We start from the raw sequence: 21,577 nt of genomic DNA, 5'->3' as shown, positions 1-21,577 counted from the left end.
TTAATAGCATTCACATGCTATAGCTAGCTATAGTTTATCTGCTTATGCTCATCACCTGGTTAAAAAAGACTGACTCAAGTTGGTTAGTATGTTCGATGATATTGAACAAATATAGTTAGCTACTGTACTATTCGGCTAGCTAATAATCAACCAGACATTATAGAGAATAGACAGTTCTAGCTACTTTTCATTATAATTGTTAATAGCTAACTCTAGCGAGCTACTTCCTCTACGATTTAACGCGCCAGCACTGGATACTGTAGATGGGCTTGTACTGTGTTAGCCTGCTAGTCTGTGTAAGCTACCAGTACTGTAGTAACCTACCTAGCAAGTACTGTAGACTAAACTGATTCTTGAAGCAAAATGTCAATCACTTGACAAGTAATTGACAACAGTGCGGCTGATCCAAAACATACCGAAACATGCCAACATTGAATGCTGGTAGTTAGAAGACCTAATAGCTAGAATACCATTGCTAGCTAAATGACAAGCTGATCTTGTAGCTAGAGAACATTATTAGCCAGTTAGCTCTAGTCTAGCTAACTGGCGTTATCTTCTTGTAGCTGCTGTTCTGGTTACTACAACAACTGACTGGCAACCGAATGAGCATGCGCACTGTGTGAACCATCACATTTCTGTAAGTACATTGGGTTTTATTTCTTACTGTTACGAAGTCATCAACAGACACTAAAAAGGTTCAACCATAATAAGTCTAATTAATTCATGTTAATGAGCATATGAAATGGCAATTAAGATAGAAATGTGCAGATAAGTGAAATCCACCCCATATCATCCCCACTGCTTCGGCAGGTGCTGGGATATAAACCGAGTCGAACCAACCACAGCACAACTCAATATTGCATTGGTTGAATAACTGAAAAAAGGCGGAACCTTCTACCACGAGACCATCCCCACCACACATGATACGCTTGTTTTGCTTGAGAATGGATTTAATGGTCAAAATGGGCTGTGTCCTCCTCAAGTCAAAGACAAATATGCTGGCTGATTGCATTCAATAAACCATATTGTTCACGCACAGAAGCATGTAGATAGATTACAATAAAAAGTAGCGCTAAGTAGTTAACATTCCAAACCAACACAGTGCACACAGTTCACCGCGGGGCACAAAATAGAGCCTAAACGAATAACACTCTGAAAATGAATGGGCCGATTGGATGACGCCATGTTTTTAGTTATCTCATTGGCCGAATATTTGGCCCATGACATCTTCTGTTCATATACATATGTTTAAGGGTTATTTATTGGGTTTGCTGGGTTTATTGCTGTTCTTTTGTACAACGGTATGACCTTCTTGTAACTTGCCAGACGCATATTCGTTGGTAGCATAGAGACTCGCGCTAGTTGCACGAGCGAGCATTGGTGAAAAACATTGGATCGCTATTAATTGCAGAACGCAAACTGTACCGGACCATACAGGTAGTAGGCCAGTTGGTCTCAGGCGATGTCATTTTTACTGTTAACCAATGTTTCCCAGACGTTTTCTTCGTCACACTGTTCACGTTGTGTCTGCTTTAGGTGCAGCCCGCTAAAGGCAGAGATGGGTCGGTTTCTGAATGTGCTGCGGAGTTGGCTAGTGATGGTGTCTGTCATTGCAATGGGAAACACAGTCCAGAGTTTTAGAGATCATAGCTTTCTATCTGAGAAACTATACACAGGAACACCGGAATTTGGTGAGTATAGCACCGCTAGTATTAACAATTTGGTCAAAAACAATTGGAATTGCATTTTTGTTATGATATCCTGTAAATGATTTATAATTTCTTGCAGTAAATGGTCTCCAAGCACGGACGTTTGGGATCTGGACATTGTTGTCATCTATTATCCGCTGTGCCTGTGCAATAGACATCCAGAATAAAACGTAAGAATGCCTGCATTGATCCTTTCAACTCAACTCTGACTGATGACTTACTATCAATACATTAAACAGTTCCATGTGCTGTGTGATGCTGAGGTTGATAGAGCTCGTGAATTCTTAGTTGTGTGTCCATCCTCCTCCTACAGGCTCTATAACATCACCCTGGGGACATTTGTCCTGGCTCTGGGACACTTTCTGTCTGAAGCCTTCATCTACAAAACGGCACCTCTGACTATTGGTGTGATGGCACCTCTCATTGTGGCTAGTGAGTACCCTTCCAGTGTCCCACATTGTGCAATGTTGTACTAACTTGTAAAACGCCATAATGAAGGCCCTGTAAAATCTTCTGTTTATTAGCGTTGGCTACGGTAACTAGCTAGTCTCAGTCACAAACGTCACAAACCTGTGATCCAGTTCTCCACAGCACCGCATGTACCGGCTGTTAGCCAGCTACCAACCAGTTAGTTACTAGCTAATACCAGAGAATGTCTAATATAGAGAGAACTGCCACTCTCGGGAAACTTCCGGGTTCTGAACTGGTTGCAGTTCCACTCTCGGCGCCTGCAGGCGCCGACAGCCGGCTGCAGGCGCCGACAGCCGGCTGCAGGCGCCGACAGCCGGCTGCAGGCGCCGACAGCCGGCTGCAGGCGCCGACAGCCGGCTGCAGGCGCCGACAGCCGGCTGCAGGCGCCGACAGCCGGCTGCAGGCGCCGACAGCCGGCTGCAGGCGCCGACAGCCGGCTGCCTTGAATCTGAGAATGCCATTGGCTGCTTCAAGTCAGCCGGGCTGCAGGCGGCGGCAGGCGCCGCCGGCGCTTCATGAAGTCAAATGCACCTAATGTTTTACAGCAAGCTCTGGTCACTTCCTTTTTTCTCTCGAGCTATCGACAATACAGCTGATAGGTTAGGCTCTCCCTGTCAATACACATGCTAGAAAGAGTTTTGGGTTGCTAATGTTGTTGCTAATGTTGCTAATGCTCTGACATTCTGATTCTGCTTCGGATGCCATCAAGCACGATCTCTGGTCGTAGTCAGTCCTTCACTAACCAATCAGCATTCATTAGCAGAATGCTAGCGTTATGGGCAACAACGACACACCCTGTAAGAAATAGAAAAGAAATAAGTGCTCGTTCATTCAATTTTCGACCTATAATTCATGTTGAAAATATAAAAACTACAGCTCTGTCTCATCCATAACGTTCCCTTAAAAAAAAACTTTTGAATTTTTTTTTTTTTTTTTAACATACCGTTTTTCCACACACACAGTGAAAAGAGATGAGAGTGGGAGAGGCGAACAGAGAAGCAGAGCAGAGTACAAACGAGTACAGTAGACTTTAGTAGTCCTCATCAAGTACTCATCAATGATGCAAAGCTATTTTTGAAATAATTGTTTTTCAACCTTTCGAAACTTTTTAGAAAATATATTTTCAAAACCTTTTTAGAAAATATATTTTCAAAATCTTTTTAGAAAATATATTTTCAAAACCTTTTTAGAAAACATTTCTTCAAAACAAAACCTTTTTTTGAAAGAAAATCAAAAATGTTTTTTTTTTTTTTTTACATTCCTAAACATTTTTCCGAAAATATTCTTTCAACCCAAACTTTTTTGGTGATACAGTAAAAATTAAAAGAATGCCCTAATTTCCCCAGAAAGTATGTCCTCTTGTTGCATATTGCATGATGAAAATATTCTCCCCTTTTCTATGGAAGCAAATCGTTACCAAAATTCAAATGCAAATGCATTTCCAGAAATGCATTTTCATTTTAAAAACGTGTCTGAAAAATCGTGACCACAATTCAAATTCAAATGCATTTCCAGAAATGCATTTTCATTTTAAGAACGTGTCTGCAAAATCGTGACCACAATTCAAATTCAAATGCATTTGCAGAAATGCAAAATGAACGAAAAAGCATTCTGAGCGGCGCAGCAGAGTGACGTCAGTAGCTGCTTTTCTTCAGCTCCCTGCTGACCGAGCTACCCATCTTGTTCGGTAGGGGGTGGTGTGCACATCTGCATTGCATTACATTGCAAATGTGCCGGGAAATTGATTGAATTGCCGGGTCTTTAGAGCAGCGTTCCCCAACCGGTGCCCACCGGTCCGCGGACCGGTACCGGTCCGTGGGTCATTTTGTACCGGCCCGCACAAAAAATAATTAATAACATTATTTCCTTTTAATTGATTATCAGAGTCTGAAAGACGTTTTATTCTGAAAAATGACCTGATTCTCTCCTTCTCCGCGGGCCTGATGATGAGGATGATTGATTACTAATTTCATTTATGAGTCAAATAATGCAGCCACATTCTTAAAATGCAAATGCATTTCTGGAAATGCATTTGCATTTGAATTTTGGTAACGATTTGCTTCCATACTTTTCCTGTGGCATCAGGTTTCTCTATCGTGGGAATGCTGATTGGTTTCCAGTGTATCTCAGAGCCTCAGGAAGAAGTCGGGTCGCGACAGAAGAAGAGGAACTGACTCGGCATGGTGCGTCTCCCTTCTCACCACCAGGGGGCGCTGTTGGTTAAACTACTGCTGCTTCTTGTCACAGGTAACGACTGAAGAAGTGCAACTAAACTTGTTTACATCTGGCCAGGCCTGCTTTTTTCTTTTCTTGGTATGTTATGGTATTGTTTTCTGTAGAATACTTAGTTTTTAAATATTATATAATTTTGACATCTGCAATGACAGGAATAACAGTTGATATTTGCTTACTTATAATTCTGCGGTTGTAATTATTTAATGTTGTATATTATTAATGTGTGGATGTATTTTATGAGCTTGTTTGGGAGATGTGTGCTGTAAACTATGGCATCATTTGAGTAGATGATGCAATCATGGACATTTTTAACTGTCATTTTTGTGCAGTTGGGACTTTTCCCACTTCAAAAATAGTGTCTAGTATGATTGACAAATTGGTAGTTTTTGTTTGACATGTTATGTCTGGATCACAGTCATAATATCTTAGTGTGTGTGTGCTGAGCACTTACAGTAGAGTGGAGGACATGTTGCCTTCTATGGTGACAAACTGCTGAATGAGGTGTGCTGTGAGATGTTTGTGAATAAACCGAATAGAGAACATTTTACTCAGGAGGTTCTCCCTTTATTTTCACCCGACCAACAGACATTACAGACCCAAGACACAGATTACTGGACAAATTGTTTAGTAAAAGTTAGTAAAAATGACACTCGGTAATAATTACATGACCTGTCATTAATTATTTATACTAAAGTGTCTACAAAAATAATACAATTACAATGTAATATACTGTCTGAATTATTAGATTCACAGCTCACAAAATTATACAATCAATACATAATAAATCACTTGATAATTGTAACCACATTACATATCTTAGGCAGTTGACAGACTTATGTCAAATTTGATTCAATTAGCAGACACTTATCCAAAGCAGTGTACAAACAGTGCATATATTATGCATGACTTGTATTAAACATTTGTTTAAAATCCTACTACCAACCTTAAACATGTAATAAATCCAGTTTTTCAGTAACAAATACACGTTCAGAGAATCGTACATAAAAACACCTACTTCCTTGTGCAAAATGACAAGTAAATTGTCTCTGTTCTTCAAGCAAATTATTTTGTGCTCCCATTCTGTCAAAGTTTCTCTTTCAAATACAGATAATGTCACTAAATACAATAGAATAAATACCAGTCTTCTCATCTACAAATTAAAGCAATTTTCCCTTGGGGATCAATAAAGTGTCTACTATCACTACTACTAGCAGTTAGTTTAAATGTACATCACCTGTACACGGACAATATTGACCATCCAAAACTAACTCAGATACACAGCATCAACCTTATTCATCAACACTTTCTGGCTGTTGGGAATGTCATACTGTTAGGGTTAGGCTAACCCTAAACTGTTAATATGCTTTTAGGTAAATTAGCCCAACATTACCACATTGTCCTTTAACCCTTGTGTTATCTTCGGGTCATTCTGACCCATCAGTCATTGTGACCCACCATCGTATTGCGTCAAATTTACCGCATACAAAAACAAAGTGAAGCATTTTCTTTTAACCGTTGGGCTGTCTCAGACCCCCCACATTGCGAAGGTTAAAAGAAAACCCGAAGGCAGCACAAGAGTTAATATAAGTATTAATCTCTGACTTGGCCTTCAGATCTAATGTTCCCGCTTAATACCAGTGAAGTTCTGGTTAGCTACCTATTTCTATGGAAACAAGATTAAGCAAAAGACAAATGCGTATCACTTTCACAAAATAAGCATGGGTTGGTTGGGCAGGAACTTACAGATACTACCAAGTCAAACTTCGTTATATTGTCCTGGATGCTGTAACAGCTGCTCTGTCACCCTGGAGGACAGTCAGACAATATAATTTGATGAAAAAGTTAAATTTTCTGAGCAACATACAATACGTTACTAGCAAAGTTGTATATTAATAATTTTTCCAAACCTACTGCAAGTTTCATGAGGGATTAAATGAAGCAATAATGGTTACATTATGCACTGTGTGTGAATCAGTTTGGTTTGGTTTTCTACTGATCAGCAAAGTGCTTTGAACACATATTTACTTTAAAACCCTCAGATGTGTGTTTCATAATGTTCCCTGTAATCAGCTTGAGGCTAATCTCACTCTGCCCCCAGTTCTCAGGAGAAACAGCAGGAGCCACTGGCCTTTCCTAGAGACTGGGAGTGGAATGCAGTGGTTTCACTGATTCGGATTAATCCCGGATAATATTTTAAAACATCTTGTTAAAGTTATCACTGAAACTTTGCACGAGTAACTTAGATTATCACAACACAAAGTCTGATGTTTATGTTAAGACATGTTTATTTATGTGTTAAGACCAGAGCGAGGGACAAATCAAAATAAACTGTTATTATGTTTAAGGGTTGCATGACAGCACCCCTGTGTCTGTGCATGCTGGGGTTACCTAGGCAGGGCTGAGTGGGTTTAGTGATGTTATGGGTTAGGGTCAGAACCTCTCCTTCTGCAGGGTGGGGCAGCCGGTCCCTGCGGCTCCGTAGTGCTGCATTGGAGATGTCGAGCCTGCAGGCTGAAACAACAGCTAGGGAGTCAGAAGTCTGAAGGACCTCCTCCACCATCACCCTCTTCAGGACCCTCCGCTCTCCCACCAGGCGCCTTAAGAGCCTAACCTACTGAGACACTAGCCAGACTCCATCACCAACAGTCTGAGCCTCGAAAGTGCCTTGTTAGATGTTAAATTAGACTTTTTAATGGGTTGAAAAAAACTGGGTTTTGCCAAGTGGAGTAAAAGGGGAAACACCAATTCTTAATTTTGAAAAGAATAGTTTATAATCATGGAAAAAGACAATTAACATTAGTGATATTGTTAGTATTGTTGAACAATTGATCAGTGTTTAAAAAAATATATTTTTAGTTAATAAATCTCATAAATATGATCAAATATTTTCTTTAGGGGACCCAGCCAGTGGATTACCAGCCCAAAGCATACGACCCCAGCCAGGGAACTAACACATGCAGAGATCTCACCTTTGACCCCACATAACACTTCTACTCACCACCTGTGTTCCAGTCAGCTGGTTGGCCCTTTGTCTTCGCAGGTCAGACTTGATGAACACTGACAGAAACAGATAAGAAGCTGTGACAATAATATAAAATGTATCGTGGCACATTGTTGATTCAGAGTTATAGCTAACACAGCTGTGGCTGTTATACAGTTAGAACACACATTCCTTCATGAGCCAGAAAATATTTTGTTTATCACTGACCACTAGAAGGAGCTGTGACTGCATACGGGACCTGACGGCTACAGGTGTTATGAAAATACTAACGCAATGAGTCATGTTTAGGACTTCCCCCATGAAGTTAAGATAGGCCTTACAGTATATTATGTCACAGTGCATCACCACATCAAATCTGAAATCCATGAGTCCAATGTTCGCAGTGCTGTGGAGGTTTACCTCTAAACAGCCCTGTCGGCATGTGTACCATGTGGGGTAAAGGTTGCCTGTACCTGTCATGATGCTCCCTAAGAGGAGGAAGACACACAGGAAGATGTTGCCTGCTAGTGTCCCATAGTGGTCTATGATCGTCCCTTGACCGATCGTGAAAATCATGCCAAACACCTTGAAGGAGAAGGAGAGAACCGGTGAAACAGAACAGCTGCTGCATTCTGCGTTTCATTTCATAAATGTACCTCATTCATTTAGCCAACACGATACACAGAGGGGGATTTGAACCTGCAAGCTCTTGATTCGCAGCCAAACGTGCTAACCACTGAGCTATACCTACCTCTTTTGTCTGAAACATCCTCCGTTTGAAACCTCAAACACACGACCATGTGACAGTGACTAACAGAGAGAGGACGTGACCTGGATTACCTGGGCTGAGCCGTTGAGCAGACCTGATGAGGTGCCCTCAGACTCTGGGAAGGTGAGCTCCACAGCAAACTCAAAGCCCAGAGGCAGATACCCTGTCATGAAGAATCTACAGGAAAAGGTTGAAAGGGGTGTAGGGATTATGCTTCTTGAGTTGAGTATTATTTTTTTGACATAATTTCCACAAGGGATCAGGGTAAGTGGAGGAGAGGATGTGTTTATAGTTTGTTTCACTTTCAAAAGTAGCTCTGAGGACACATTGGGAAATAAATAGCTATGGGCACCACTAGTTTAGTATAAACAAACTTCAGTTAATTCTGGGGAGTAAACAAGAGTGGCTGTGGTGTTGTTGAGCAAAAGAGTAGAGCTGACCATGTCTACTGAAAGGACAAGAACATGGACTGTACTCACCCCAGAGCCCCTGAGGTGATGAACACCACCCACAGCTGGCCCAGGGTGAGGGTGAGGGCGTAGACCACCATCCCAACCAGAGACAGGATGTAGAACGCCAAGGTCGTCTGTCTGCGGGGAGGAGGGAGGTGTTAACATGACTCTTACCTCACGCTCAAGTGCTTTTATTTACTTTAAGGATTATTGTAACACCGGTAAAACCATAATGTGGCTTTCTAACATGGTTGGTGTATGTGTGTGCGCTCTGCTCAGCACAACCGCATGACTTGCTCGGTTTCACACAGCCGTTCTGAATCCTCCTGCAAAATTAATCTAATCCGATCTCGCTTTTATTTGTGCTTTGCCACAAAGCACTTAAGACTCGTCCCATGACAACTTAACAACCCTCAATACGAGCCTCTTCTTTCAATACAGCAGCCAAGTCGAGACGTGACGCCAAACTGTCCCTCGGTGCTCAGTCAAGACATCAAGTGTCCAGATTCCTGGCAGTCTAAAACCTCGTCATAACTTTAGCCTTTTCTACACAAACACGCTTATGGTGGATGAATCCCTCTGTTCAACCACGCATGCAAGATGGATGAAGCATCGCTTCACTATGTTGTTGTTAGTTTAACCTGGTCCAGAGTCCACTTTCTCCCACACTGAATAGGATCAACAACAGACACGCAGTCTGACTGCGGTAGCCACAAATGTTATGAATGGCATGTCAAGAATTCGAGTCATAACATTTCACTGTCAAAAAAAAAGAATCCATGTTGGAAGGTTGGCATTTAAGAATTATACTGCATCTGAATTTTCAGTTGAGTCCTCAATTTTATTACAGACCCACTTCGGAAACTTCTCCATGTGAAGTTTCCTTGTCATAACAAAAGGCAATGGAGGTGAACCAGTGTCTGGATGTGTAGGACTGTGCTGATGCAGAAACAGGCAGCTGTTAGACCTTCCTGTCACGCGTGTCTGTTGTCTACCAGGCTCTACGTGACAAGTCCCTGGACGTCCCTGCTACAGCAGGACTGTGGCTGATGTGGCAAGTCACTCATCTATAGAATGTGTCCTTGTCTGGACTTCATCCAGGTCCGTGCAAGGTCCACTCCACCAAGAGGCATAGAAGATGTTGCATGAATACTTATGATCGTGAGGTATAACAGCTTCTAGTGTCATCAGTCCTGCCTCCATGTTACAGTACTAAAGGATAAAGCAACAGGATAAAGACCAGTTCTCCTATTGTAATATACAGGTCCTCATGTTTAAGGCGTTTCTACTCTGATGCCAGACACGTTTTCCCTGGAGTGATGGTAAATAGGTGGATCTTTGCATGTAACAGTTTGGACTCAAGACCCCATGTCTTACTTGTAGGTTTTGGTTTTGTCCAACCATATTCCACAAATGAGGGATCCCACCATGCCTGCAACGACAATGGTCAGGCCGATTCTCCCGGCGTTGATCTCTTCACCCTGTAGGACAAAGAAATGGACAGAATATGCCTTTACCCTGTGGTGTAGGAGTCTGCCTGAACACCAGACACACTAACGCCCCTCAGCTCTCTTATCTGGAGGGGGATACTTCACCAGACCACAGTAATCTTTTTTTAAACTAAATTAGTCTTCTGTCTGGAAAGTCCCCCAAAGAAATGTACTCCACAGAATTCATTACTGTCAGTCTTGTGGTTTTCCTAGTACAGTTGGCGAAAAAAAATTGGGCCTTGGTATACAAAAGAGGAAATTAAGTATTCTTCTTTCCAATATGGTTTGCGTTGTTTTCTGGGCTTACAGGATAGTGCTCGATGATCATCCTGTTCAGCAGGGTGGAAACGGAGTAGAAGCAGCCCACGTTTAGACCTGCAGGAAACACAGAAACACGTCTGTTGAGTGTCAGGCAGCCAGCCTGGGTCTATTCTGGTCAAACCTGTAGGGAGAGACGTCTGGAGATCCAGATGGGACCACCCTTCTTTTGTTTCGTTTTTTTAGATACATTTTTGGTCGCATTTCTGCCTTTATTATTTATGATAGCGATGGTGTGTTTTGGAGAGGACAGGACACGTGGGGAGAGAAAGAGAGGGGATGACATGCGGTAAAGGGCCTGGGCTGGAATCGAACCTCAGCCTACATGGTTCTGGCATTTGTCTGGTGAGCCACCGGGGGCTCCAGTGACCTCTAGTTCTGTCACTGTTGTCAGAACTGTGGCAGCCACACACATCCAGTTTTCACCTGGCCGGTCAGCTGTTGTAACTTTGGATTGGGACATTTTAATTGCATGAGACACGATTGCCCTCAAGGCGTGTGGCTAATTTGGAAATCTGTGATTTTAGACATAAGAAACACACTGTCTCTAATGTTTGGAGATGATAAAACCAAAGAACAGAGTTTTTGCAACCTTTCGAGCCCAGAACATGATGGAGTTAGTGATAGTTTAAATCAGCATGTATTAGCATTTTCAGTGGATTTCCAAACAATCCCTTCCCAAACATATCACACAAAAGATTTCCACCCAAAGATTCCTTAACTACAATTGTTAAACCAATCAACTGGAATACTTGGTGCCTGTGCTATCTGTACAAAAAAAATTATGTAAAAGATACATTCTGGTGTACCATGGCCTTTGATTCAATCCAGCCCACATTCCACCCCACATTCCACCCTTGAATACAGTATTAGCATTTTAAGGGGATTACAAAAACAAACCCTTCAAGTCTATTGAAGGCGTCACATCACGCAACTGACTTGAGGTCACACTAGTACTCATTTTTGAGTACTTCAGATGAAGTGTCACATGATGCATCACCACATATCTGATAGACAACATCCTCCTCCACAGATCTGGCTTCAAAACATCATGCGAGTGACCCAAGGTCGCCATTGTATGGACTGAGAAACAGACTGCTCGAGTTAATCATCACCGACTACTACTACGACCTTTGACCCTCCAGACTTGAGGACACCGGTGCACCAGCTCCAAACCCTGCTGCCCTGAGGAACCTTTAGATATCGTATCAGATCCCGATAGAGACGAGCCATCTGTAGATCGGTCTTTCAAACCTCCAACACCTGTGACTGTATCTTAACGATGTGGTGGACATGGGACATGCGTTTCAGATAACAAGCCTTTCGTAGAGGGATCCTGTGAGGCTGGGTCCTGGTGGATCTAGGTAGGTCTGAGAGCTGGGTAGGGTGGGTGGTGGGGTGGGTGAGGGTCTGACCGTAGCTGATGAGGAGGAGGATGAAGGGCTTGTTGGTCAGCAGTCTCCTGATGGAGGCCATGTAGGAGTAGTCCTCTGGTGGGACCCCCCTGGCCTGGACCTGGGACTGGGTCGGGGGGATGTCAGGCTGCTCCTGGAACACTGGTGGGCACACAAACACATGCACATTGGTGGAAGCTGGACTCCAGTGTGATCTCTGGTTATGTCGAGAGTGGACAGAGAGAAGGGCTCGCCCCTGAAGGCTGAGGAGATGAGATAAACACAACCCTGAGGAGTTGAGATAAACACAACCCTGAGGAGTTGTAGGGAAACGCTGGAGACAGTTTAGCCTATCAGGGCTTATCTCTCAGTTTAGCCTATCAGAGCTTATCTCTCACTCCAGGTGCTTTTCATCAATGGTAAATAAAACAGGCCCCATGTGACATGTTTCCTGGCCTAGCTGGAAGACCTGGAACTGGTCTACCGTCAATCAACAAGAGTCCAAATTCAAGGGTTTACCCAGAGAAAGGACCATTAGGCTTGTGAGTGAATCAAAAAGAGGCCATTTGATAACCTCACGTTAGCAAGTGGACTGTAGATTGTACATAAGGAAGTACTTAAACAGGATGAAAATATGACTAAAATGACTGCTCAGTAGCTACTGTATCTGCATGGCGCTGACATCCCAGGTGAGACTTCCCTGTTGTCCAGAGGAAATGTGAGGTATAGCATGTCCACATGGTTCAAACCAAACAAGGCTCAGATGGCGAAGCAGGAACATCAACTACAATTACAGGAACATAAAACCTGCCTTACTGGGAAGTTTATCAGGAGCCTTAATCAAATGCTAGCACCCATAAGTTTGTAGTAAGTTGTTATCCTCTCTGTGTTCAGTTCTAAGACAAACCAGCATCAGGTGGTCGCAGAAAACACTTCAACTTATTCAAGTCTTTCCTTTGGTTTGAGATAAAATCTGAGGAAATTAATCAAATCATGGTCAAATACTGCAATTACAGTGCTGGCCTGTCCCCCTGAGAGGGCTGGGTTGTTGAGCTGTAGGCAGGAAGCATATTCAAACTCACACTGAAGGTCAGGACTAGAGGGGCATGCCAGCTGGGTGGAGGGGGTAGACATGCAAAACGCCAGAAGGAAACACCACAACATTGGTACATTGTTGGCCCACAGATAAACACTACTCTGTTGATGGCATCTGATGCCAACACGCTCTTGGTGAGCCTGTTCATGAAAAACATCATGACAATGACACCAGCAAATCTTATTTGGAAGAAGTGTTTGGTCGTAGGCACTGTCTGTCCTTGGAGAGCACAAACAGAGAGTGGGGGGGGGGGGAAGCAGTCAACTAGTATCATGGTGTTTTTAAATACATCCTACAGTTGGAGCTGGAGTCAGGTGGCTGAGCGGTTAGGGAATTGGGCTAGTAATCCGAAGGTTGCTGGTTCAATTCCTGGCCATGCCAAATGACGTTGTGCACTTCACCCTACTTGCCTCGGGGGGGAATGTCCCTGTACTTACTGTAAGTCGCTCTGGATAAGAGCGTCTGCTAAATGACTAAATGTAAATGTAATGCAAGTTGTAACGAACGACTGAGGCAGGACACAGAGTCATCCATGACATAGAAATGTGTTTTCAGAGCATGTAGCTCCTGTGTGTGTGTGTATGGTTAGTCTTCCTCGTGGCTTACCCATGATCACTAGGATGAAGAGAACGGTCGCCACGCCGGCGGTGATGTAGAACATGATGCTGATGTGTTGCCCCAGCTCATTCTTATCCTCCACGTTCGGCACGAGGATGGGCGGGACCAGGAAACCGATGGCAATGCCCAGCTGTAGGAGGGGCACCCAAGCAATCAAGGGTTTAAGGTCAGCACCTCAGAGACACATTAACTCAACTCACAACCACAGACTGTACACTACCGTCTAGGTAGGAGAGTGATTTTATCAACAAAGGTTGAGGTTTTAGAAGTATACAATCGACAGAAAAGACAGACGACTTGAAGATACTAGAAGGATCAGTGGTCTGCTTTGTTTAGAACGTTTGAAAAATGGATTCCCCCAACAACTTTGTTGCAAGCCAATAAACTTGCGCTGTGCTTTGTTATTCAATCGAATCATAGAGTTTTGCCTTCTTTTCACTGGAAATGTGAAAGTTTGGGACCGGAGCCTGTAGAAGGCTGTGAGAGTGGAGACAGAAACACAGCTGTGTTTTATTTCCAAAATAAGTGTGAGGAACAGTAGGTGGGGGTCTCAGGACAGGGGACACGTGTAGCAGCTGATACCCAGGAAGTAAAACAGTTAGGTTTCAGGAGGTGGGAGGGCACTGAGATTGTCACCCATCCTTCTCTTCATGTGTGTGTGTGTGTGTGTGTGTGTGTGTGTGTGTGTATATTATAAAAGGTACGTAGTATTTCATGTTTTACCAGTTTTGTTTTGCATTATGTTCTCCTACTCACATGCCAAGTTTCCTTGTTTTGTGAAGGCAATAAATAATCTTGAATCTACACATTCACACGTCCATGAGGACTGGGGCAACAGGGGGGGCCGTAGCTCAAACCTTCTTTAAAAAGGGCAACAAGTACCACCAATAATCAGGTATTAACCCCCCAAACAGACTTCTGCTGTTGTTGGAGTCATTTCATGGCCTGACGGACTGTGGCTGTGCCAAATCTTTCTTTGAGAGTCCTGGTATTCATCACTCATCTTCATCCCTCTACTGTCTTGTAATGGCAGTGTCTAAGGAGTCAGGTGGCTGAGCGGTTAGGGAATCGGGCTAGTAATCTGAAGGTTGCCAGTTCGATTCCCAGCTGTGTCAAATGACGTTGTGTCCTTGGGCAAGGCACTTCACCCTACTTGCCTCGGGGGAATGTCCCTGTACTTACTGTAAGTCGCTCTGGATAAGAGCGTCGGCTAAATGACTAAAATGTAAATGTAAATGTCTAGTCTTCCAGTATTTACCTGCCTGCCCATGTTACAGCACTTCCTCTCTACATCACCTAGCAACCTCTCTACGTGCCTTTCACAACTGCGTGGCTCAATGTCTGTCATTTGTTCATATCTCAACCTGTACTTTTTATTTCCGTACCATTGTGAGTGTTACTCATGAACACGAGGCAATCAGGTGCAATATGCATGACAGGAAAACACTGCCAAGTTAAACAGATTAACAGGAAAACCCAGATCTGACAATCTGGGGAAGGAACTTGTTCCGTGATGGGACGGATGTGAAAAGGAGTCACAATATTCCACATGCCTGATAAGAAATACTTCTTCAACAAACAGACAGTCGGGCAGATACTTTTCCGTGTTATAATGCATAATATAGCCTACTACTTTGTGAATACCAAGTCCTTTAACCTTTAAGTACTGTATGCCTATCTTTTAAATGTCAGATTTAAAAATAAGCACAGTATGTGTTAAATTATATCTATTCACTATTCTTACCCTATCCCAACCCATATGTGTAGATTCAGTTAGTTTACAGATCATTTAAGCATCTATATACATTTGAACGTGTTTAAGTATGCAACAGACGGATCTTAATGCAATACTCTGGGACAAGGGCTTGTGTAATATGCTGTATGGTATTACTTTGTATGTTGTGTGAATTATTGATCCATTTAACAGAATGTGTTTAAATTGCTGGATATACTGTGTTATGGGTTATGATTGGTTACTTATTAGGTGTTTTATGATGAACTGCAATAACGTTTTATCTTATCTCGTATCTAATCTAAAGTGAACCTGTGCTTAATGTGTAATTCGTTATTTATTTTTAAGTGATCAATGACATCGGAAATGCTTTTTGACGTTTGTCTGTTAAAAAATGGCAACGATTAAAGTTCCGTGGGCAGAAAGGCGGAATGATTTGTCTTTGACATGCCATCAGTGAATGTCCAGCCTTTCACTTACCTGTTTCGTGTGATGTGGATTTTCTCACCTGATTTCCAAATACTCCGATTGAGCAGGCAGTGGACACCTCTCCGGTTCCAAACCAAACAGATGCGATTCTGGAGGGCATTCCAAGAATAAAGACTTGGGAAACGGAGCTAGCGAACTGCCCGAGCAAAGTAACCCAGAATAGCGTCGGTCTGACGCTGGCCACTTTGATCCATGTTCCAATACAATTAATACCGGTCGCAACAAGCGCTATGAAGCGCAGTCCCTTTTTATCCAAAAGCCAGGTAACAGGCAAAATGAACGGGATGTATGTCAGCATGTAGATCATAGACAACCAGTCTACAGCAAAAGAGTTCACATTGTAGAATTTCATAAAGATATTGTTTATAATTGAGTATTGGATCCATTGAAAAGCGTTGCAAAGAGAGTAAGCGCTGAAAAGTAACACTATCATCCAACGCCTTTTGTACAATCGAGTGGCTGGAACGTCCTTGTCCGCGTTCGGAATGTCTATACATTCGATTTGTTCTGCGAGGTCATCAGATTTTGAAGGGTTCATTTTCTTCCGAAACAAACCATTTCTTTTATCTGTCAAGTCAGAAGCATCAAAGTCTGTGTTCTCGCTCATATTGCCACAGAGTTGCACTCTCCATGCAGTCTTCTGGAACAGTGATGAAATTATTTATTATAATGAAATATTTAGGCTAATGTAAAAAGACAGATCAATGGCAACACTTCAAAAAACTTTAAAATTGAATGTGGATTACTTGCACTCGCTCCTCACAATAACTTAATAAAAATGAATCAAATTGGAACTAAGTAGGATGTCCATGTCCTTCAAGTACTCCCTTGATGAATCTCTTAAGTTAAACACGCAGAGAAATCCTATTTATTAGCCCATACCACCACGTGATGTCCAAACTCTACCTCCACCCAATTGGAAGTTGAACCAATGATTAAGAAAACACACTCGCGAAAAGTTGAAAAGTTGAATCAACCTCTGCTACTTGGCTATATAATTATATGAACATTGTGTTACAAAATTGTTCCGTAATAGCCTATATATTACAAGGGAGTCGGCGATGTAGAAAAGGCCACATTGTCACGGCCACGGCTGTACTGCCAGTGTTTCGGTTCTGTTTGTCCCTGCCCTGGTGTTTCCCTGTGTTTAGTGTAATTGTCTTCACCTGTCTGGTTAATTGCTTATAACTTCCCAAATGTGGTTATGAAATGATGTTCAGTTTGATAAGACCTAATTTAGTGTTTATCGTTGTAATAAAACGTCGTGTGCACAACTAATTCTTGTGATTTATATAGTAGTCCTCAGTATATGATTAATATTTAAAATAAATGCATGCTTGGAAGGTTACGGTTTGGGATGCCAGATGCCTGGTGGATCATTTCCGGCCGCTAGATGGCGCTGCTACTGCGGACCCCATCAACGTACGTTTGCAATAGTGAAGAACTCGACTAGAAAAGAAACTATGCATTTATGTCTTGCAGAAATACAAACGCATCACATTTTGTTATAGCTTATATGTCAATATGATACAATATACAAAGTATAAAAATCAGAAACTGGATTGGAAGTAACAATGTAATGGAAAATAGGGAATAAAACAAGTAATGTAAACAGTCTATATGTGCATATATGACGCCTGCGCCAAAATAACAACAAAACAGTACAAACGAAATGGTCAAACAGTAGGCCAGTGGGGCATAATACAAAAGGGAAAATAATGGATATCTTAGTACACATTGGTAAAACAAAAGATACACTTAAACACAGCCATGACTGTCTTAAGGCCTGAGAGATCTGTAACACTAACTGAGAGGCACTTTATTCATCAAGCTGCATTACATATCTATCACTATTACACTCATCTACACTGATAGTGGCACGAGTCAAGAGGTCCATAATGACAACAACGATGACATCAAATCCAAAAGTAATAGTTTTAACCTGCCAGCACAAAGTCCAATCTCATTGGGTCAACCTCTGTCCAGGCAAGAGTGCTTGGGAAAGGCTCCCTCTGGGCCAAACCCAGGCATGAAGTGCTGCTAGCTGGCTGGGGCGTCACTGTAAACTGGAGGTGTGGAGACGTTCTCCCCTGAGCCCAGAGACATCACTCGGCGTCATCACTTGGCGTCCAGGTGCTCCAGCAGAGGGTTGGCCTCGCCGTCTGGGGTCTGGACGCTGTCAGTGCGGACGATGCATGTCGGCCGGTGGAGGTTCAGCATGACCATCAGCTGCTGCCTCTCATTCTTCAGCTCCTCGATCTGGGCTTTGAGGTCAGAGTTCATCATCTCTAGTCTTTCTGATTCCTGAGGTGGAGGACGTGAGGAAGAGAGGAAGTGAGGGAGAGATGGGGGGGGGGGTGTTAGAAAGGGTTTCTGGAAGCAAACTAGAAATGACGACCAGCATCGAGGACCCGTGAGAGGGAACCGTGAGAGGGAACTGTGTGGAACGCTGCGGAACGTTCTCACCCTTTGTAGGTACTCTGTCCTCTCCTTCTTCTTGTTTCGACACCGAGCCGCGGCTACTTTGTTTTTCTCTCTCCTGCGTTTCCTCCTGTCCTCCTCCTCGTCCCACTACATCACGCAAACACACAGGTCTGGAGTCATACGCTGCGATTACAGGGGTGATTTAGATACAGCGGTCTCATTTCAACAGATTGATACAAACAGCATGCAATCAACACGGTGCGACGTTTGGACGTTTTCCAGACAGAACATTCTGTCCACAAGGAGGAGCTGTTTGTTAAGATTGTGAACACTGGTCCAAACGTCATGCCAGGGCACTCTAAATGATTGTGTCAGGGATGAAAAAGACACAGTGGCACTCTCGGGAGTGTTACGTGTCGTTTCATCAGGTGAATAACAACACCAACCATCCCAGTCCCTCACCTCTGTTTTGATGGTGATGGGCCTCTTCCCCAGCTTCCCCAGGAAGTGGAGGGGGGACAGCATAGCCCCTAGCTCCCGGAGGTCCCCTAACTTCAGCTGGTCGGTCAGCGTGGTGGCAGAGATCCCGGCCAGGTGACCCAAGCTGGGCAATGAGCCAGCGGTGACGGACGGATCCGGGATCTGTCCCGGCATCATGTCAGACCCAGTTGAGACCACAGCTGAGAAAAACACAAAAGGGGAAATCATATTTGCGGGTGCGGGAGGTCACTGTCCAGGAAACGGAGATTTCACAATAAAGGCACACGACAAAGGGAAGGGCTGGAATGTTGATTGTGGAGTAGTCTCCTTAGGGTCTGTTAAAGAGCTTGAAGGAGACATTTCCCAGAGTCCACCTGGTTGTCCTGGCAGGCTTCCGTCTAACACTGGCCTGCCACAAGAGCAGAAGGCAGAGGCTGTCTCCCATTAGGCCCTTTTTATTATTTCATCTCTTTTTTTTCTGGAATGTACTGTACTGTATGTATACTCCCATTTACAGAGGTCTTGGCAAGGATCTCGTTTTCTTTTTTTTCTTTCTTTTTTTCTTATTCCTGGAGGCCAAAAGGGAGGCACACAGCCCGGCACAAAAGTAGACTCAGACACATTCCCCTTTATCCCAAGGAGAGCTGTGGCTGGCTCTTGCCAAGAAACACCCGTTGCCCATGTTTTCCTCTGGATGAGCTGCCTCTCCATGTCAGGGCAGAGGAATGTGGCTGCAGGAGAACAGGAGAATATGGCCGAGCCGGGTCCTTCACTAAGAGCCCCGCTCCAGAGTCTCTCCTCTTTGCTTTCACACACAGACGACATGGTTGGTTTTGTCTTTTTTTTTTTTTTTTTACCAACTCCTCTGGCAGAATTGTACGAACTTTCAGTCTTTTTAGTTTTGAGCGTAAGTTTGAACAACTATACTTGCAGGTTAGATGAAAGGAGTGAGAGAGGCAGTGACAGTGGAGAGAGACAGATCTTTCCGCAGGAGTCCGGCAAATAACTAAGATTTTACCCTAAATAAGGTCCACTATCAGATTTTTTTAAGGGAATATGGCAGCATCTCTCTTATTTCAATATTTGATGTACTAACAGGCATTTTCTTGCCACAATTCAATGCCAGGACTAATTTCAGTGAACCAACAAAACAGAAAATCTTGGTGTGTGGAGAAAGAGGTTGCCAAGTACAACAGAAACCATAACTCTACCATGGATATCAAACAAAGCACACTGCAGACCATTTCCCCTCAGACGCCTACAGCACCAGAGTGTGCTACACAACGCACCACAAATTACTTCACAGGGCAAACTACAGACATGATTGGAGACTACTGAACCAGGATGTGTCACTTTGTGTTTCGAGAGAACAATACTCTACACAGAATCACTCACTATGCGTGTTCGCCTTGGATGTAAACCATCCTTGCCTAAATGAGAGGTTGCTTGTGTGGGCCCTGACTGTACGGAGTTCAGCAATGACAGAGGGAATGATGAGGTGAAAAAGCAACAAGGTTCCCTTTGTTTGGGTTACACAGGGCAGCTAAGGAAAGCTGGCAGCCTCTAGGCCACTGGATCCAGGAATATCAACACTAGTATCTACACTCTCAAGTGTAATAAGTGCTGATTCTGAAATCTGACAGAAATTGAGAACCTTGTCCAAAGAACTGTGCCAATAGTGTGCATTATGTGAATTGAATCAATGTTTTACAAATATCGAGAGAAAAAAACACTATTTAAATAGACCACATAACTTCTTACTGTAGTAAAAACGACTTTCTTTTAAAACAAAGAAGTGAAAACGTTGGTATGATGACAATGATTTTTGTATGATTTTTGTGTGTTAACTAACTAACCAAACTAAAAAGACCAAGTGTTGTGAAAGGAATACATCATTTTGTCACATAGAATCATTAAATATCAATGTGCTTTGATCATGTCAGTTCGATAACATGTTCTGATAAGAGGCCATCAAATCTTTTGGCACGGGTGTCTTCAATAACATCAGAACAAAGTCATGATGTAGAACCTTGATTAATAACGCGGTACTTTCAGTCATGAGTCAATTTCAAAGCGGAAGTTATTCTACAGTACGGCATGCTTCTTATGTAACACTTCTTTTGCATCTTGCCATAAGATCATCTTGACTACAAAGTCAAAGTTGTAAGATAAATATATATATGTATATATCTATATTTAGAGAATATAGTCATGAGCCAAATGTTAATGACCGCGTTTAAGCAATAAGTTTTGTATAAATTTATAGCAAAATTCTAGTAGTTTTCACATTGTGTGAACTATTGTAACGAGGAAAGCATGCACACAAACTTTTTCGCTATTTTGTACACTTTATGTAGATTTGTATTTCGACTTCTAAAACCACATTTGATCAACAATGTCGTTGTAGATAAAGAGAGGATTGTGCATATTGGCCCGAGAACCTCGCAGGCTGCTGACGGCGGTTCACAGCCCATGCGTGGCGCGCCTACATAATCAGTATTTCTCGCCAGAGAAGTAATTTACAAACCTGACTTTGATCCTAAGTGCAACAGCTGTCCTTTCCTCTGATCAGGTGATGGTCGAGAGTAGATTTTAAAAAGTGGAAATCGTTGCATCAGCCCGTTTTAAATAGTGATCCCTATCTGGGAGGATTTGGGAATGCGGAAATTAGTTATGCCAACTAGACGTAAGCAGGGATGTAAAAAAGTACAGTCAGAAAGTGGGGAGAGAGAAGTGGGGAAGTCCTGTCCGCTCCTCCCCTAGAAACTAAAACATCCACTGCAGACCCATTTGCTCCGCATAGGCTGCTGCGCATTTCAGTATGGTCACCCCTGCAGAGATTAACCGCCTGAAACATTTACAAAACGATCAACACTGATGTGCAAAACACACTCTGACCTTTAATTACTGGTACATGCTG

At 43.0% G+C, this 21,577-nt stretch overlaps 4 protein-coding genes across 10 annotated transcripts in view; 1 reads left to right on the top strand and 3 right to left on the bottom strand.

The window, feature by feature from the left end:
* The window catches only part of ttll5 (tubulin tyrosine ligase-like family, member 5), a 55,675-nt gene extending 55,091 nt beyond the window's left edge, over positions 1 to 584 (bottom strand). For all 4 annotated transcript variants that reach the window (XM_062469915.1, XM_062469918.1, XM_062469916.1 and 1 more), the window contains exon 1: positions 417 to 584. The gene's annotated coding sequence lies outside the window, so the exon portion shown is untranslated. The remainder of the gene's footprint in view (positions 1 to 416) is intronic.
* A 586-nt stretch (positions 585 to 1,170) lies between these two features.
* Positions 1,171 to 4,957, top strand: erg28 (ergosterol biosynthesis 28 homolog). Of its 2 annotated transcripts, none has more exons than XM_062470082.1 (5): positions 1,171 to 1,340; positions 1,537 to 1,691; positions 1,789 to 1,879; positions 2,023 to 2,141; positions 4,266 to 4,957. In XM_062470082.1, exons 2-5 carry the CDS (start codon positions 1,559 to 1,561, stop codon positions 4,352 to 4,354), a joined length of 432 nt encoding a protein of 143 aa, XP_062326066.1. In that variant the 5' UTR covers positions 1,171 to 1,340; positions 1,537 to 1,558; the 3' UTR covers positions 4,355 to 4,957. The 2 variants fall into 2 exon arrangements, with proteins under 2 accessions (XP_062326066.1, XP_062326067.1); XM_062470083.1 differs by lacking the exon at positions 1,171 to 1,340 and adding an exon at positions 1,347 to 1,437.
* A 6-nt stretch (positions 4,958 to 4,963) lies between these two features.
* On the bottom strand, positions 4,964 to 16,627 carry flvcr2a (FLVCR choline and putative heme transporter 2a). Of its 3 annotated transcripts, none has more exons than XM_062469988.1 (11): positions 15,773 to 16,626; positions 13,521 to 13,662; positions 11,840 to 11,980; positions 10,414 to 10,481; positions 9,994 to 10,097; positions 8,644 to 8,754; positions 8,236 to 8,341; positions 7,869 to 7,980; positions 7,414 to 7,472; positions 6,804 to 6,926; positions 4,964 to 6,220 (listed from the first exon to the last, which is right to left on the bottom strand). In XM_062469988.1, the coding sequence occupies exons 1-10, from the start codon at positions 16,358 to 16,360 to the stop codon at positions 6,846 to 6,848; spliced, it is 1,512 nt and encodes a 503-aa protein (XP_062325972.1). In that variant the 5' UTR covers positions 16,361 to 16,626; the 3' UTR covers positions 4,964 to 6,220; positions 6,804 to 6,845. The 3 variants fall into 3 exon arrangements, with proteins under 3 accessions (XP_062325972.1, XP_062325973.1, XP_062325974.1); XM_062469989.1 differs by having other exon boundaries at positions 6,061 to 6,078; XM_062469990.1 differs by lacking the exon at positions 6,804 to 6,926 and having other exon boundaries at positions 6,061 to 6,078; positions 15,773 to 16,627.
* A 575-nt stretch (positions 16,628 to 17,202) lies between these two features.
* Positions 17,203 to 21,394, bottom strand: jdp2a (Jun dimerization protein 2a). Its single transcript, XM_062470061.1, has 4 exons — positions 21,185 to 21,394; positions 18,640 to 18,857; positions 18,220 to 18,324; positions 17,203 to 18,057 (listed from the first exon to the last, which is right to left on the bottom strand). The coding sequence occupies exons 1-4, from the start codon at positions 21,270 to 21,272 to the stop codon at positions 17,872 to 17,874; spliced, it is 597 nt and encodes a 198-aa protein (XP_062326045.1). The 5' UTR covers positions 21,273 to 21,394; the 3' UTR covers positions 17,203 to 17,871.
* Between the last annotated feature and the right edge of the window lie 183 nt (positions 21,395 to 21,577).

Source organism: Osmerus eperlanus, chromosome 9, assembly GCF_963692335.1.
Source record: "Osmerus eperlanus chromosome 9, fOsmEpe2.1, whole genome shotgun sequence".
Classification (NCBI taxonomy): Eukaryota; Metazoa; Chordata; class Actinopteri; order Osmeriformes; family Osmeridae; genus Osmerus; species Osmerus eperlanus.
The sequence above is the reverse complement of the archived record's forward strand: the minus strand, read 5'-3'. Positions and strand labels throughout refer to the sequence as shown.